Source organism: Otolemur garnettii, unplaced genomic scaffold, assembly GCF_000181295.1.
Source record: "Otolemur garnettii isolate 467f Iridium unplaced genomic scaffold, OtoGar3 scaffold00016, whole genome shotgun sequence".
NCBI classification, from domain to species: domain Eukaryota; kingdom Metazoa; phylum Chordata; class Mammalia; order Primates; family Galagidae; genus Otolemur; species Otolemur garnettii.
Window position 1 is genome coordinate 14140428 of NW_003852411.1, and position 14404 is coordinate 14154831.

At 40.7% G+C, this 14404-nt stretch overlaps 1 protein-coding gene and 1 pseudogene across 3 annotated transcripts in view; one reads left to right on the forward strand and one right to left on the reverse strand.

Annotated features, from left to right (window-relative positions):
* Positions 1-10808, reverse strand: part of TDRD5 (tudor domain containing 5) — an 81074-nt gene extending 70266 nt beyond the window's left edge. For 2 of the 3 annotated variants that reach the window (XM_003785672.2, XM_003785673.2), the window contains exons 1-3: positions 10577-10808; positions 9651-10058; positions 9059-9258 (exon numbers count right to left, since the gene is read on the reverse strand). In XM_003785672.2, the coding sequence (XP_003785720.1) occupies positions 9059-9258; positions 9651-10058; positions 10577-10808 (840 nt within the window). Of the gene's footprint in view, positions 1-9058; positions 9259-9638; positions 10059-10576 lie in introns of all 3 variants that reach the window. The other variant, XM_012802613.1, reaches the window with a different exon arrangement.
* Positions 3482-4774, forward strand: LOC100965371 (annotated as a pseudogene).
* Positions 10809-14404: the final 3596 nt, after the last annotated feature.

Below are 14404 nucleotides of genomic sequence, written 5' to 3' on the forward strand. Positions count from 1 at the left end.
AAAAAAAAAAATCAATTTTTTTCCTCATAAGCTTCACTCACTAGAATCACAAGCCATGAGCAATTAGAATTCCATTTGCAACAGCAAGAATAATACATACAACACCTAAGAATTTATTGGCAAAAAACATGCCAAACTCTAATGAAGAAAAAACTGCACATATGCAGTGAAGGGGATAAGATTAATACCAGAGGCCTGTGCCTGTGGCTCAAAGGAGTAGGGTGCTGACCCCATATACTAGAGGTGGCAGGTTCAAACCCAGCCCCAGGCAAAAACTGCAAAAAAAAAAAAAAAAGATAAATACTAGAGTAGAGCACTGTGACATGTTACTGAATGGATACATTCAATGTCATTTGTGAAGTCTCCTCAAAAATCTTTAAACTTAATTCCAAGAAATCTTATTGAAATTTTAGAACTTACAAAAATAAGTTTCAACTTTTTGGAAAAAAATAAAAGAAAAATCTGAAAAGAGACTAGTCAAGGGGAGACTTGCCTTAACAAACATAAAGGTGAACTTAAAAGTAACCAAAATTAAAACTGTGTAGAACTAGCACAGAAAACACATACCCAAAAATTATAATCCAGCTACTAAAATTATGTTTTCTTTTAAACCATAAAATAATAGAGAAACCTATTTTAAACCCTGAAGCAGAAAAGGCTTTGGAGTAGGAGATTCAGGGCAGAAGTAAAAGACAAAGCTTAATAGATATGATTGTGCTAACTTGTGTGCTTCTATGTCAAAAAAAGAAAAAAAGAAAAGAACTTAGAAAAATATGTTTCTAGCATATGACAGCAAAAATTCCTTGAAAATTAAGTAAAAGTTAACTAAACAAAGTTTCTTCAATTCACCAGGATTAACATATCTCAAGAGAAGAGTATATACATATATATTAAAAGATGTATTAATATACATTTTATATTAAGATATATATTAAGTAAAAATGCCTAGTAAACTTTAAAAAAATTCAACTTTAATCAGTAGCCAAAAATGGATATGAAACAATTAGATTCTATGTTTAGCTTTCTAACAAGAGAAATTTTTTTTTTTTTGCAGTTTTTGGCCAGGGCTGGGTTTGAACCCGCCATTTCTGGTATATGGGGCCAGCACCCTACTCTTTTGAGCCACAAGTGCTGCCCGATAAGAGAAATATTTTTATACTTAACTATTTTTTAAGAATTAACACTGAGCTAATGACCACAGACTCCTAAATGTCATATAATCAGAAAGTATGGTAAAAAAAGACAATAACATGCTATAAGTTGAAATATACATTGATACTTTCCAGAGTCACCTGGATAAAAGCCATCTGTTTTAAAAAATGATTTTCTTGAAACTAATGAAAAAGAACCAAATAGTTCATGATAATCTTCATTTCAAACAAAAAAGGAGGATTTGACCAGCATCAGTCAGTCAGCTTACCTACAAAGGAAGATAGCTGGTTGGTAGCAGGCTGGTTTCAGGTCTCTCTGGCAATAGAAAAATTACTATGAAATGAACAGAAGTGAATACTGTATTTTGGTAGAACTAGAAATAATTTTTTTAGACTTGAGTTTTCTGTATAAAGAATTGCCTTTACTATATAAAACAAAGTTATGACTTCTACCCTCTTGTCATAAACTAGAAGATTGGGAAACCGTGTAGACAATGGTTTACAGATGCCAAATAACAGGTAGCACCAAGGTGACAGATAAGCCTTGAACTGCCCCATCTTACAGCCTGTAAAGTTTTCAGAAAGAAGTAAAAGAAACAGAAGTCGATGGTCTAGATGAATCAAGGAGACAGACCAGAGTCTGGAAAGAACAAAGATACTAAAATGTACAGGACTAAGTATGCAAAAAGAGGAGTGGTACAGAGATAAACAGCTCTGGAGATGTGAAGAGCCCTCTTAAGTTTCTGATGAATACTCATCTGTGGAAATGAGAAGACCTTTAAAGTAGAGAAACAGACAAGAAGCAATAGGCCACATAATCTCCAGAGCTTACACTGGGCTGGGAATAATGCAACCACCAGACAGAACAGGAGCACTTCATAAACACATCAGGTCAAATCTTCAGAAAGGTTCTGCCCCAGTGGGGCCCAATCAGCCCTCCATGGAAGGCTATTCTGGACCCACAGTCTTGGTCTGCTCAGACTGCCATAACAAAATACCATAGACTAGGTACCTTAAAACAACAGAAATGTGTTTTCTCACAGTTCTGGATGCTGAAAAGTACAAGATCAAGGTATAGGCTAAGTGCCCCAAACCTAAAAATACAATCTCTTAATTGCGCCAAAATCTGAAACAGAGTCTCAACGTGATACCACAAATGGAAAATTCCATACCTAACTTCATGTGATCACTTGTTGTCAAGAATCAACTTTGTTTCATGTACAAAATTATTGTATAAAATTACCTTTAATCTATGCTTATAAGGTATATATGCAATATAAGGAAAAGGTTATTTGAACCTTTCCCATCTCCACAGCATCATATGTATGTGCAAATATACTGAAATTCTAAAAAGTCTGAAATCTGAAACACTGCCAGCCTTGAGCAATTTGTATAAGGGCTATTCAGCCTGTACTACCCAATGTGCTTCCCAGTGAGAGTTCTCTTCCTGACTTATGGGTAGCCACCTTCTTGTCACATGCTCACATGTCCTTTTCTGATGTGTCCACATGGAGAGAAAGCTAGTTCCCTAGTGTCTCTTTTTATAAGGCTACTCAACCCATCATGAGGACCCCACCTCCACGACTTCATCCATCCCTACTTTTCAAAGACTCCATCTCCTAATTACATATTGGAGGTTGGGACTTAAACATATAAACTTGTGGAGAATATGATTCAGTCAATAGTACTCAAGTTAATAAAGCTTAGAAGAAAAATTCAAAATGATCAAATTGAGTCCAAGTAACTTTACTCTGTAAAACCCAACAATAAAAAATTCACAATCTCTAACATCCAATCAAAAGCTACTAGCTATGCAAAGAGGTAAATGAATATGATCACATTAAGGAGGAAAAAAGATATGAATAGGAAAAAAACCCAAAATAACAAAGATGATAAAGTTAGATAAGCTCATTAGAATAGTTACTATCAATCTTATAAATATGCTTACATGAATGTATAAGGAAAGCATAAATATAATGAAGAGAGAAATGGAGGATATAAAAAAGACCCAGAGTTACCAAGACACTGTGGGTTGCAACAAACAAACAGAAACACAAATGGAAAATCTAGAGATTAAAAATGCAATGTCCAGAATGAAAAATAATCTGGATGGTATTGGGAGGTTAGATGCTACAGGAAAGATCAATTAATTTGAAGACAGCAACTGAAACTATCCAAAATTAAATACATATAGTGGAAGAAAAAGAGAATTACAAAAAGGAAAAGAGTCTGGGTGACATACAAGAAAATAACAAAAAGGCTCTCTGATCCTCCCATTGGTCAGACAGCCGCTGCTTCTAGTACAGCGCCAGCTGCAACCCTGAGGCACCATGGTGGAAGTGAAGGTCGGAATAAACAGCTTTGGTTGTATTGGGTGCCTGGTCACCAGGGCTGCTTTTAACTCTGGCAAAGTGAATATTGTCGCCATCAATGACCTCTTCATTGACCTCAACTACATGGTCTACATGTTCCAGTATAATTCCACCCATGGCAAATTCCATGGCATAGTCAAGGCTGAGAACGAGAAGTCTGTCATCAATGGAAATCTCATAACCATCTTCCAGGAGCGAGATCCCACCAAAATCAAATGGGGTGAGGCAGGTGCTAAGTATATTGTGGAGTCCACTGGCATCTTCACCACCACGGAGAAGGCTGGGGCTCACCTACAGGGGGGTGCCAAAAGGGTCATCATCTCTGTCCCTTCTGCTGATGCCCCCATGTTTGTGATGGGTATGAACCATGAGAAGTATGAAAACGGCCTCAGCATTGTCAGCAATGCCTCCTGACCACCAACTGCTTATCCCCCTTGGCTAAGGTCATCTGTGACAACTTTAGCATTGTGGAGGGACTCATGGCCACAGTCCATGCCATCACTGCCACCCAGAAGACTGTGGATGGCCCCTCTGGGAAGCTGTGGCATGATAGTCGCGGGGCTCTCTAGAACATCATCCCTGCCTCAATTGGTGCAGCCAAGGCTGTGGGGAAGGTCATCCCTAGGTTGAATGGGAAGCTCACTGGCATGGCCTTCCATGTCCCCACTGCCAACGTGTCAGTCATGGATCTCATCTGCCATCTGGAGAAGGCTGCCAAATACGATGATATCAAGAAGGTGGTAAAGCAGGCATCAGAGGGCCCCCTCAAGGGCATCCTGGGTTACCCTGAGCACCCAGTCATCTCCTCTGACTTTAATAGCTCCCTTTCTTCCACCTTTGATGCTGGGGCTGGCATTGCCCTCAATGACCACTTTGTCAAACTCACTGCCTGGTGTGATAATGAATTTGGCTATAGGCTCGGCGCCTATAGCTCAACTGGCTAAGGCGCCAGCCACGTACACCTAAGGTGGCGGGTTCGAATCCCCAGCCCGGACCCGCCAAACAACAATGACGGCTGCAACCAAAAAATAGCCGGGCGTTGTGGCGGGCGCCTGTAGTCCCAGCTACTTGGGAGGTGGAGGCAGGAGACTCGCTTGAGCCCAGGAGTTGGAGGTTGCTGTGAGCTGTAATGCCACGGCACTCTGCCCAGGGGGACAGCTTGAGGCTCTGTCTCAAAAAAAAAAAAAAAATGAATTTGGCTATAGCAACAGGGTAGTAGATCTTATGGCCCACATGGCCTCCAAGGAGTAAAAACCCCCAGACCACCAGCCCCAGCCAGAGCATGAGAGAAAAAGAAAGGCCCTTAGCTGCTGGGGTGCCCCTGCCTACTCAGTCCCCCACCTCACTGAGAATCTCCCCTCAACACAGTTTTCACACCAGACCCCCTAAAGAACGGAGGGGCCTAGGGAGCCTCACCTTGTCATGTAACATCAATAAAGTTCCCTGAATTCAGCCAAAAAAAAAAAAAAAAAACGAAAAGAAAAATAACAAGCAGCTTTAAATAACTGTAACCCTAGAAGAGGAAAAGAGTCTTTAAAGAAAAATTTTCCAGATTTCATGAAAATTATAAACACATATATAAGTAGCTCAATAATATAAAGAACTTAATGAATCCCAAGCAGGAAAAAGAAATAAATCTATACCAAGGGACACTAGAATCAAACTGCAGAAAACCAATCATAAATTCACAAATCTTATAAGCATCAGACAGAAAACACATTATACCCAAAATTATTACATACTTGTCAGAAACTATGCAGATAAGAAAACAATGGAATAATATCTCTGAAGTGCTAAAAGGGAGGGAGAATTATCAAACTAGAATTCTATACTCAGCAAAATCATATTTCAAAAATTAAAACAAAGTCTTTCAGAAAAATATAAATTGAGAATATTCATTACCAATAGATTTAACCTAGAAGATATGTTAAAATTTTTCAGGTAGAAAGAAAAATATACTAGAGGTAAATCTGGACACAGAGAATTTAAGAGCATCAAAAATAATAAATATGGGCAAGTATGTTTTATCTTTTTCATTTTTAATCTTTTAAAAACTGACTTTTTGTCATGCTCAGTGGTTCATGCCTGTATTCTAGCACTTTGGGAGGTCAAGGCAGGAGAACTGGTTGAAGCAAGGAGTTTAAGACCAGCTTAGGCACTACAGCAAGATGAGAACCCATCTCTTAAAAGAAAAATTATCCAGGTATGGTGGTGCATGCTTGTAGTCCTAGCAAGCTTGTAGTCTACTTGGGAGGCTGAGGTGGAAGGATCCCTTGAGCCCAGGAGTTTGAGGCTGCAGTGGGGTATGATCATGCCACTGCATTTCAGCCTGAGTTATGGAGTGAGATACTGTCTTTTAATAAAAAATTGACTTTTTTCAATAAATATTATTAAAATAAATGTTTTTATTTAAGTAAAAATACTTTTGAAGTAAAAAATGTATTAACAGACATATAACATGAGAATTAAAACATATCACACAAAGATGGGAGAGAGAAAATTTAAATTTATTGTCCTAAGGTTCTTACACTATTTACAAAATGGTATAATATTATATGATGGTCAACTGCAGCAAATTAGAAATATGCACTGAAAACCCTAAAGCATCCCCTAAAAATATAAAACAAATTGTATGGCTAATAAATGAAAGATAAATTTAAATCCTGAAAAAAATACTTAATTAGGAACAAGGCAAGAATGATCCCTCTCATTACTGCTTCTCCATATCTAGCTGAAGTCCTAGCCAATGCAATAAGAAAACAAAAAGAAATAAAATATACACATATTTGGAAGGAAGAAACAAAACTGTCTTTATTCACAGGTAATATAATCATCTATGTAGAAAATTGAGAAGAATACAAAAACCTCCCAGAACCAATAAGCAATTAAGGCAAGGCTGCAAGATACAAGGTTAAAATACAGTAGTCACTTTATTATACACTGGTAATAAACATATATAATTTGAAATTAAAAACCTAATATGATTTACATGAATACTCTGCAAAATAAAATACTTAGGCATTAATCTAACAAAGTACAAAATCTATATAAAGGAAACCACAAAATTCTGATGAAAGAACACAAAGCAGAAATAAATGGATAAATAGTCCATGTTCATGGATAAGGCTCAATATTGTCAAGAGCCTCAATAAGACTCAATATTGTCAAGATATCAGTTTTTCCTAACATAAATGTACAGATTCAATTGAATCCCAATCAAAATCCCAGGAAGTTATTTTGTAGTTATCAACAAACAGATTTTAAGGTTTATATCGAGAGGCAAGAGACCCAGAATATCCAACACAATATTGAAGAACAAAGTCAAAGGACTGACTCTACTCAACTTCAAGACTAAAAAGCTAAAGTAACCAAGATAGTGTGGTTCTCAGGGAAGAATAGACAAATGAGATCAGAGGAATAGACTAGAGAGCTCAGCTTTATACTCACATAAATAGTTGAACTTTGATAAAGGAACAAAAGACAAACAATGAATCAAAGATACTCTTTTTTCAACAAATGATTTTGGAACAACTGGATATCCACTTGCAAGAAAAAAACCACAATCACTAATTCAAAATGCATCATAGACCTACATGTAAAATTTACAGCTATAAAACACTTAGAACTAAAAACAACATAGAACACCTAGATGACCTTAGATATGGTGATGACTTTTTAGATACATCAGGAAAGGCATTACCTATGAAAGCAATAATTGCTATAGATATAGAAATAAAGTAGATTTCACTAAGATTAATTACTCCTGTATGAAAGACAATGTCAAAGAGAAGGCACAGACTTATAGAAAATATCTGTGAAAGACGCATCAGGTAATGGACTTGACCCAAATATACAAAGAATTCATAAAACTCAATAATAAGAAAATAATCCAATTTAAAAATGAACAAATGACCTGAACAAGCACCTCCCCAAAGAAGCTGTACTCATGGCAAGTAAACATAGAAAAGACATTCATAGAAAATGCTATCATATGCCATTAGGGAATTACAAATTAAAATTGTCAAGAAGATACTACTACTTAAATCCAAAATGCTGCCAATACCAAATGTTAACAAGCAACGTGAACCAACAGAAAGACTCATTCATCACTAGTGAGGCTGCAAAATGGTACCACTGCTTTGGAACAGAGTTTGGGAGTTTCTTACAAAAGTAAACATATTCTTATCATACAATTCAGCAACTGTGCTCGTTGGTACTTGTGATTTAAAAACTATGTCCACATGAAAATCTACCACAGATGTTTATGCATACGCAGTTTTTCTCATAACTACCAAAACTTGCAAGCATTGAAGATATCCTTTGGTGAATGGATAAACTGTGATACCTCCAGACAATGGAATGTTAATCAGTGCTAAAATGAAATGAGTTAAACTATGGACTTTGGGTGATAATGATGTGTTAATGTAGGTTAATCATTTGCAACTACTGTACCACTGTGGTCAACAGTGGGGGAGGTTACCCATTTTTTGCTAAATTTTCCTGTGATCCCAAAACATCTCTTAAAAATAGGTTTTAGGCTTGGCGCCTGTGGCTCAAGTGGCTAAGGTGCCAGCCACAGGTGGCAGGTTCGAATCCAGCCCGGGCCGCCAAACAACAATGACGGCTGCAACCAAAAAATAGTCGGGAGTTGTGGTGGGTGCCTGTGGTCCCAGCTACTTGGGAGGCTGAGGCAGGAGACTCGCTTGAGCCCAGGAGTTGGAGGCTGCTGTGAGCTGTGATGCCACAGCACTCTACCCAGGGGGACAGCTTGAGGCTCTGTCTCAAAAAAATAAAAAAATAAAAAAAAAAAAATAAAGTGGCATGAAGAACTTTTGTAGGGATAACAGAAATGTTCTGTATTTTTTTGATGGTGATTACATGACTAGTTATTAGTCAAAACTCAAATGTACATTTAAAATGGGTAAATTTTACTATATGTAAAGTATGTATGTTACTGAAACATTAATATCAAATTAAATGTATATGGAAATTTTAAGTTATAGAAATAAGACACTTGTATATCTTGAACTTAATTTTCACGTGCTCATTCTGAGCTCTATTTAAGTTAAACGGGAATTTTAACAGGCCGTTTTATTGGTTATATTTTATTAGTTCTTAGTCAAAGTACTTCAGCATTATAGTTACAGAAAAATACCAGGATTGTGATGCTCAAAATCCTGTGTGAGCCTTTACTAATAAAGGAAACAACCCAAAAGGTCAGCCATTCAAGTGAAGATATTCATGAGGTAAGTTGTAAATATGCTTCTTTAACTTTGGTGATTAGCTGGAACTAGAGATACATATTTGGGAGTCATCTGAAGATAGCTAGAAACCACAGAGTTGATATAACTGTACGCTTCTCTCTTTCCCACCTCTTCTTACTAATTCACAGAACTGTAGGAAATGCTTAGACAAAAATGAAATAATGACTTCAATTTTTAGAAGATCAGCTTTTCCATCAAGTCTAAGTGATATACCACCACAGAACTTAAAATATTTTAGGTATATTTCCATCCCTAAACTCAAATATCTTACCTGGCTTAATTTTTCAGTGTGATTCAGTCTGGAAGTCTCCACTACTCCACTTCCATTTAACTTGGAAGTCTTTTCCATGTTCAGTATTTGCTTTGGTGGTTCCATGTTTGAAGTAGGTTGTGAAAATCGTGCCTTTGCTACCGGGGAGCCTGTGGAGTATGACCCTTGTTTCATTCTAAATGGCTGGGTAAAAATTTTACCTTTTGTGAATAACAGAAGAAAGAAAAATTGTCACTAGCAATTTCTAGCCTATTTTCTGGTGGTCATATATAAAGTTTACTGTGCATTCATGGCCTTCAACTTAGAAGCAAAAATTAAGGAAAGAACACTCAGTTTTTTTATATTAAGCTAATATAGACTTCATCTCCTAAGGTCAGCACAACCCCAAGAGGCAAGTATTATTTCTATTTTAGGGATTAAGGAAACTAAGGCCTGGATTAAGTAACTTGCCTTCTCAGGCAGTACATAAGTCAGAGTCAGGTTTCTATTTTAACAAAGTCACAGAGCTTAGCCAATACACACCGCTATATGTTCCAGACTGCTCCAACAATAGGTGGATACACAGTACAATTATTATTACTAACATGCTTACCTGCTGACCATCCTCTCTGCTTGTCCTCTACTACACTCTTCTTTAGGGTCAACAAAGAACCTGCTCTGGTCTGCTCTACAGAAATGACATCAGAAGCTGCATTCAGCACTTCAAACATAGAGAGGAATCCATATTGCATATATTGGAATGATCGCCCAAATCGCCTGGAAAATGCTCTTTCAAAATCAGAAAGGAGAACAGGAGATAACGCTAACAGGTCCTTCAATTCACTCTTCACAACAGCAGGAAGAATAGGGGGAACCCTTCCTCGGTAAGGTACTCTCCGACGAGAGGTTGGCCCAGAACACACACTGGCCCGTCCCTTCTGCATGGAGTTTCGAACCTTATGGCTGCTCCTCTGTTTTGCAACTAAACTTGCTATTCCTTTGGTGGATTCATCCGGAATGGCTAAGATGTGGGGAAAAAAAAAATCACATATGAAAAACTCATTCCCTTCTTTATCCTTTGTATCTGCTTATACAGAAAGTTAACTTCCGATAAACGCCCCTGGTTCCTCCATTTCCTGCATTTTGGGCAACAGCTGACTAGCTCCACTATCTGCTGATGAACTGAGAACCCACATAACACCGTTACCACTAAATAACTTCTGAATGATATGCAACTCTTTGGGTGGGTTCATGGAATTTAAAACATTTTCTGTTAATTAATTAATCCCACTGTTCTGTTTCTCCAGAACAATAGGTACAGTAATCTGAAATTACACACAAAATGTAGTTTTGTGAACGCACATTTGTCTGGGCAATGGTTTCTTAATGTTGCTAAGGCTCTTTGTCCACAATCTCAAAGGTTTCCTCCCATACCAAATTAAAAATCCTCCCCCTGGGATTCTGCAGAACTAGAACCATTCTTTACTAAGTGATCATTTTATTACAAAGTTTACAGCCCTTCAAAACTCTTAAACTTACCTTTCAATATTACAGTACCGTCCCCGCAGGGGCAGACACTAACAACATCAGGCATGTCCAACACCAGCTCCATAGTGGACCGATATCCAAGGACTCGCAGTGGTAGATGGCTGCCAACCATCAAAAGATATTCCTTTTCCAACTGCTGTGGGGTCAAACCATCTTTGGTGGAAATGAGAAGCGACCTTATTTCTTTCCTCAGGCATTCCTGTATGCGCTCTTGTTCAGACATCGCACCCTACAGGATTTAAGACAGGAACATTGCTCCTGAGGTAACAGCAGGCAAGCCCGTGGGGGGGGGGGGATTTTTTTTTTTTTTTAGTTTTGTCCAGGGCCAGGCTCGAACACGCCACCTCTGGTATATGGGGCCGGTGCCCTACTCGTTGAGCCACAGGCGCCGCTCGAGGAGGGGGGGGATTTTTTTAAACGACCTATAGTGGAACGTGAACAACTGAGATTAAAGTTTTAAAGGTGGTAAGACAGAAGGAATACTGTGAGGGTGCCCCGCACACAATTCAAACCCCTAAATCCTTTTAAAATTTCAGATTACCATGAAGGTACAAACGATTAGGTTACAGTGTTTGCATTTGTTAGCTGAAGTCCCTGTCGCAGCTGTGTCCCGCACCCACGGGGAGTGCCATGTCCTCTTACATGGTGCACATGGCGGGGGGGGGGGCATCCCAAGCCCTAAACCTTAACCTGCGTCGATTATCCTACACGTGTCTCAGAAATCACTGCCGCCGGCCAGCGTGTGGGGCGAACACAGTAAGACAGACTGTCGTCGCTTTTTCTGGAACCCGAATTAGAAACCAGGCGAAGGCGCTACGGCCCACACCCAACCAAGGAGAGGCCCCACGGAAAGTCGCTCCCTCAGCGCCTCTCTCGCCCAGCCCGACGGGAAGGCTCCGCGCTCGCTCTTACCCGCAGTCACCCAAAGGCCTCGGCCCGCTCTCTCCTCACTTCGTCCGGATGGGGCTCCCCTTCCTCGCTTCCAACGTCTCTCGAGGCCCCAGCGGGCGCGGGGTGCTGCCCTTGCCCTGTCCCCGCGGCCGGCCGTAACCCAACGTGAAAAGGCAGGAGGGCAGCAAGTAGTGGACCCCTCTTCCGCCCGGCGCCGCCTCGCCGCTCCTGTGGGGTATCGCCCACACGCCGGCACTGCCGTTGCCGCCTGAGGAGAGTCAGACGCGCCCTCCGGCGAGCCGCGGGCAAGTGCAGCCGCGCAGGTCCCACGCGCCTGCGCACCGGGGCCCGAAGTGCCGCTGGCGCGTCCGGGGCGCCGCCTTCCCGCCCCGAGAGCACGTGGCTGGTGGGACGGTTAGGCCGGACTAGTGCGGGGCTCGCAGGTGAGGTCTGAGGCCCCTTCTAGCCGCGGGACCAATGGGTCTGGCTCCTACAAGGCGCGGGCCGCCTTCTGGGATCACCCGCGCCTACCTCCACTAAAGCCGTTTGAAGACGGACGTGTCACTGCGGCCGGTGGACCTCTCCCCTCACTTCCCGCGCTGGGGGTGGAGTCGTCCCGGGCAGCACCGCGTGGTTCTTCCCCAAAGTGTGACTCAGAGTCACCTGTGGGGGGCTATTTAACCGGGCAAAAGGGATACCCAAGTCTGATCAGCAGCGATTCCCATCCAGTGGGGCCTAGGTTTATTTGGAGAGAATTACAAGGAATTACTGCGAAGCTAAACGCAACTTAAGTTCCCAGAAGAAATGAAATGAGTGTGGCTAAGAGGACTAAAGAGGAGGATGTATTTGTTGGTTTGGTGGAGCCAGATTTACAAAGTCCTTGAAAACCAGAAAACAGTTTAAAGAATAGGGAAGCACATTATGAAGACTTTTACCTTAAAGTTCATACTCTAATTAAAGAAACAAGACAAACCAAAAAAAGCTGACTCAAGAAAGAGACCCGGGGATCAATACTTGTAGCTCAGCAGCTAGGGCGCCAGCCACATACACTGGGGCTGGTGGGTTCCAATCCGGCCCAGGCCTGCCAAACAACAGTGACAACTACAACAACAAAAGTTGCCGGACGTTGTGGTGGGCGCCAGCTACTTGGGAGGCTGAGGCAAGAGAATCGCTTAAGCTACCGCACTCTACCCAGGGCAACAAAAGAGACCCTCAGTATACACATCCATCTTGTCTTCTGCCTAAAAAATAATGAAAAAAATTAAAAACCCAAGGGCACAAGATGTTCCATCAATGAGACAAGAGTATTAAGGAATCCCCAAAAATAGAAAATAACACAATTTGTAGGTTGGTTTATTGTAGAATGGGCAGACTTGAGTTTGCAAACGAAAAAAAGGAAATATGGCTTGGCGCCCGTAGCACAGTGGTTACAGCGCCAGGTTCGAACCCAGCCTGGGCTAGCTAAAAAATCAACAGTGACAACTAAAACCAAATGAAAAAAAAAAAAAAATAGCTGAGCGTTATGGCGGGCCCCTGTATCCCAGCTACTCCGGAGGCGGAGGCAAGAGAATCGCTTAAGCCCAAGAGTTAGAGGTTGCTGTGAGCTGGGACACTACACCACTCTACTGAGGGCAACAAAATAAGACACTGTCTAAAAATAAATTATAAAGGAAATACGGGATGTGGAAAATGGATCTAGACATTGCAACATTTGAGTGACAAAAGTTTCAGAAACTGATAAAATGGTGCTGAGGGATTAAAGAGAACAAAACGTCCAGGTTTGAACAAAAAAATAGGTCTTCAGATTAAAAGGGCCAACTCGGCGCCTGTAGCATAGTGGTTACGTCTCCAGCCACATACACAGAAGCTGACAGGTTCGAAACCGCCCAGGCCAGATAAACCACAATGACAACTGCAACAAAAAATAGCTGGGCATTGTGGCGGGCACCTATAGTCCCAGCTACTTGGGAGGCTGAGTCAAGAGAATCACTTAAGCCCAAGAGTTGGAGGTTGCTGTGAGCTGTGACACTAGGGCACTCTACTGAGGGTGACGTAGCCTTTGTATCAGAAAAAAAAAAAGAGTAACTAATGAAAAAAATTCAAACCTAGACAAAGCCTAGGAGTAAAGAGATTTCATACAGAAGTGTTACCCAGAGGCTCAGCGTCTGTAGAACAGTGTTTAAGGCACCAGCCACATACATTGAGGCTGGCGGGTTCCAACCTGGCCCAGGGCCAGGTAAAAAAATGACAACTGCAACAAAAAAAAAGCCGGGCCTTGTGGCGGGCATTTGTAGTCCCAGCTACTCAGGAGGCTGAGGCAAGAGAATCGCTTAAGCCCAAGAGTTGGAGGCTGCTGTGAGCTGTGACTCCACAGCACTCTACCAAGGATGACATAGTGAGACTCTGTCTCAAAAAAAATAAATAAATAAATAAAAAGTTTTACCCATAAAAACACAGAAGTTAGATTACCTTTGGACTTCTCAATAGCAATATCTTCTCTAAACCTAAAATCCTTTACTTAGGCAAAACAGCATAAAGTAGGGGAAAGTAAAATCATTTTCAAACATGCAAGAAATCAAAAGTTTATCAACTTACTGAATGATCTGCAAATAAATAAACAATGAATAATTTAAAAAGATAGCCCAGATTCTGATCCCCAAAATCTGAAATGACAATAGGTGACAGATATTGAGCACTTACTATGTGCTCTATGCATATATTATGTAGTTTTCTTCCCATTAACTCTGAGAAAGGCACCATTATGATCTCTGTTTTATTTTCATTTACTTATTTATTTATTTATTTATTTTTGAGACAGAGCCTCAAGCTGTCCCCCTGGGTAGAGTGCTGTGTTATCACAGCTCACAGCAACCTCCAACTCCTGAGCTCAAACGAGTCTCCTGCCTCTGCCTCCCAAGTAGCTGGGAC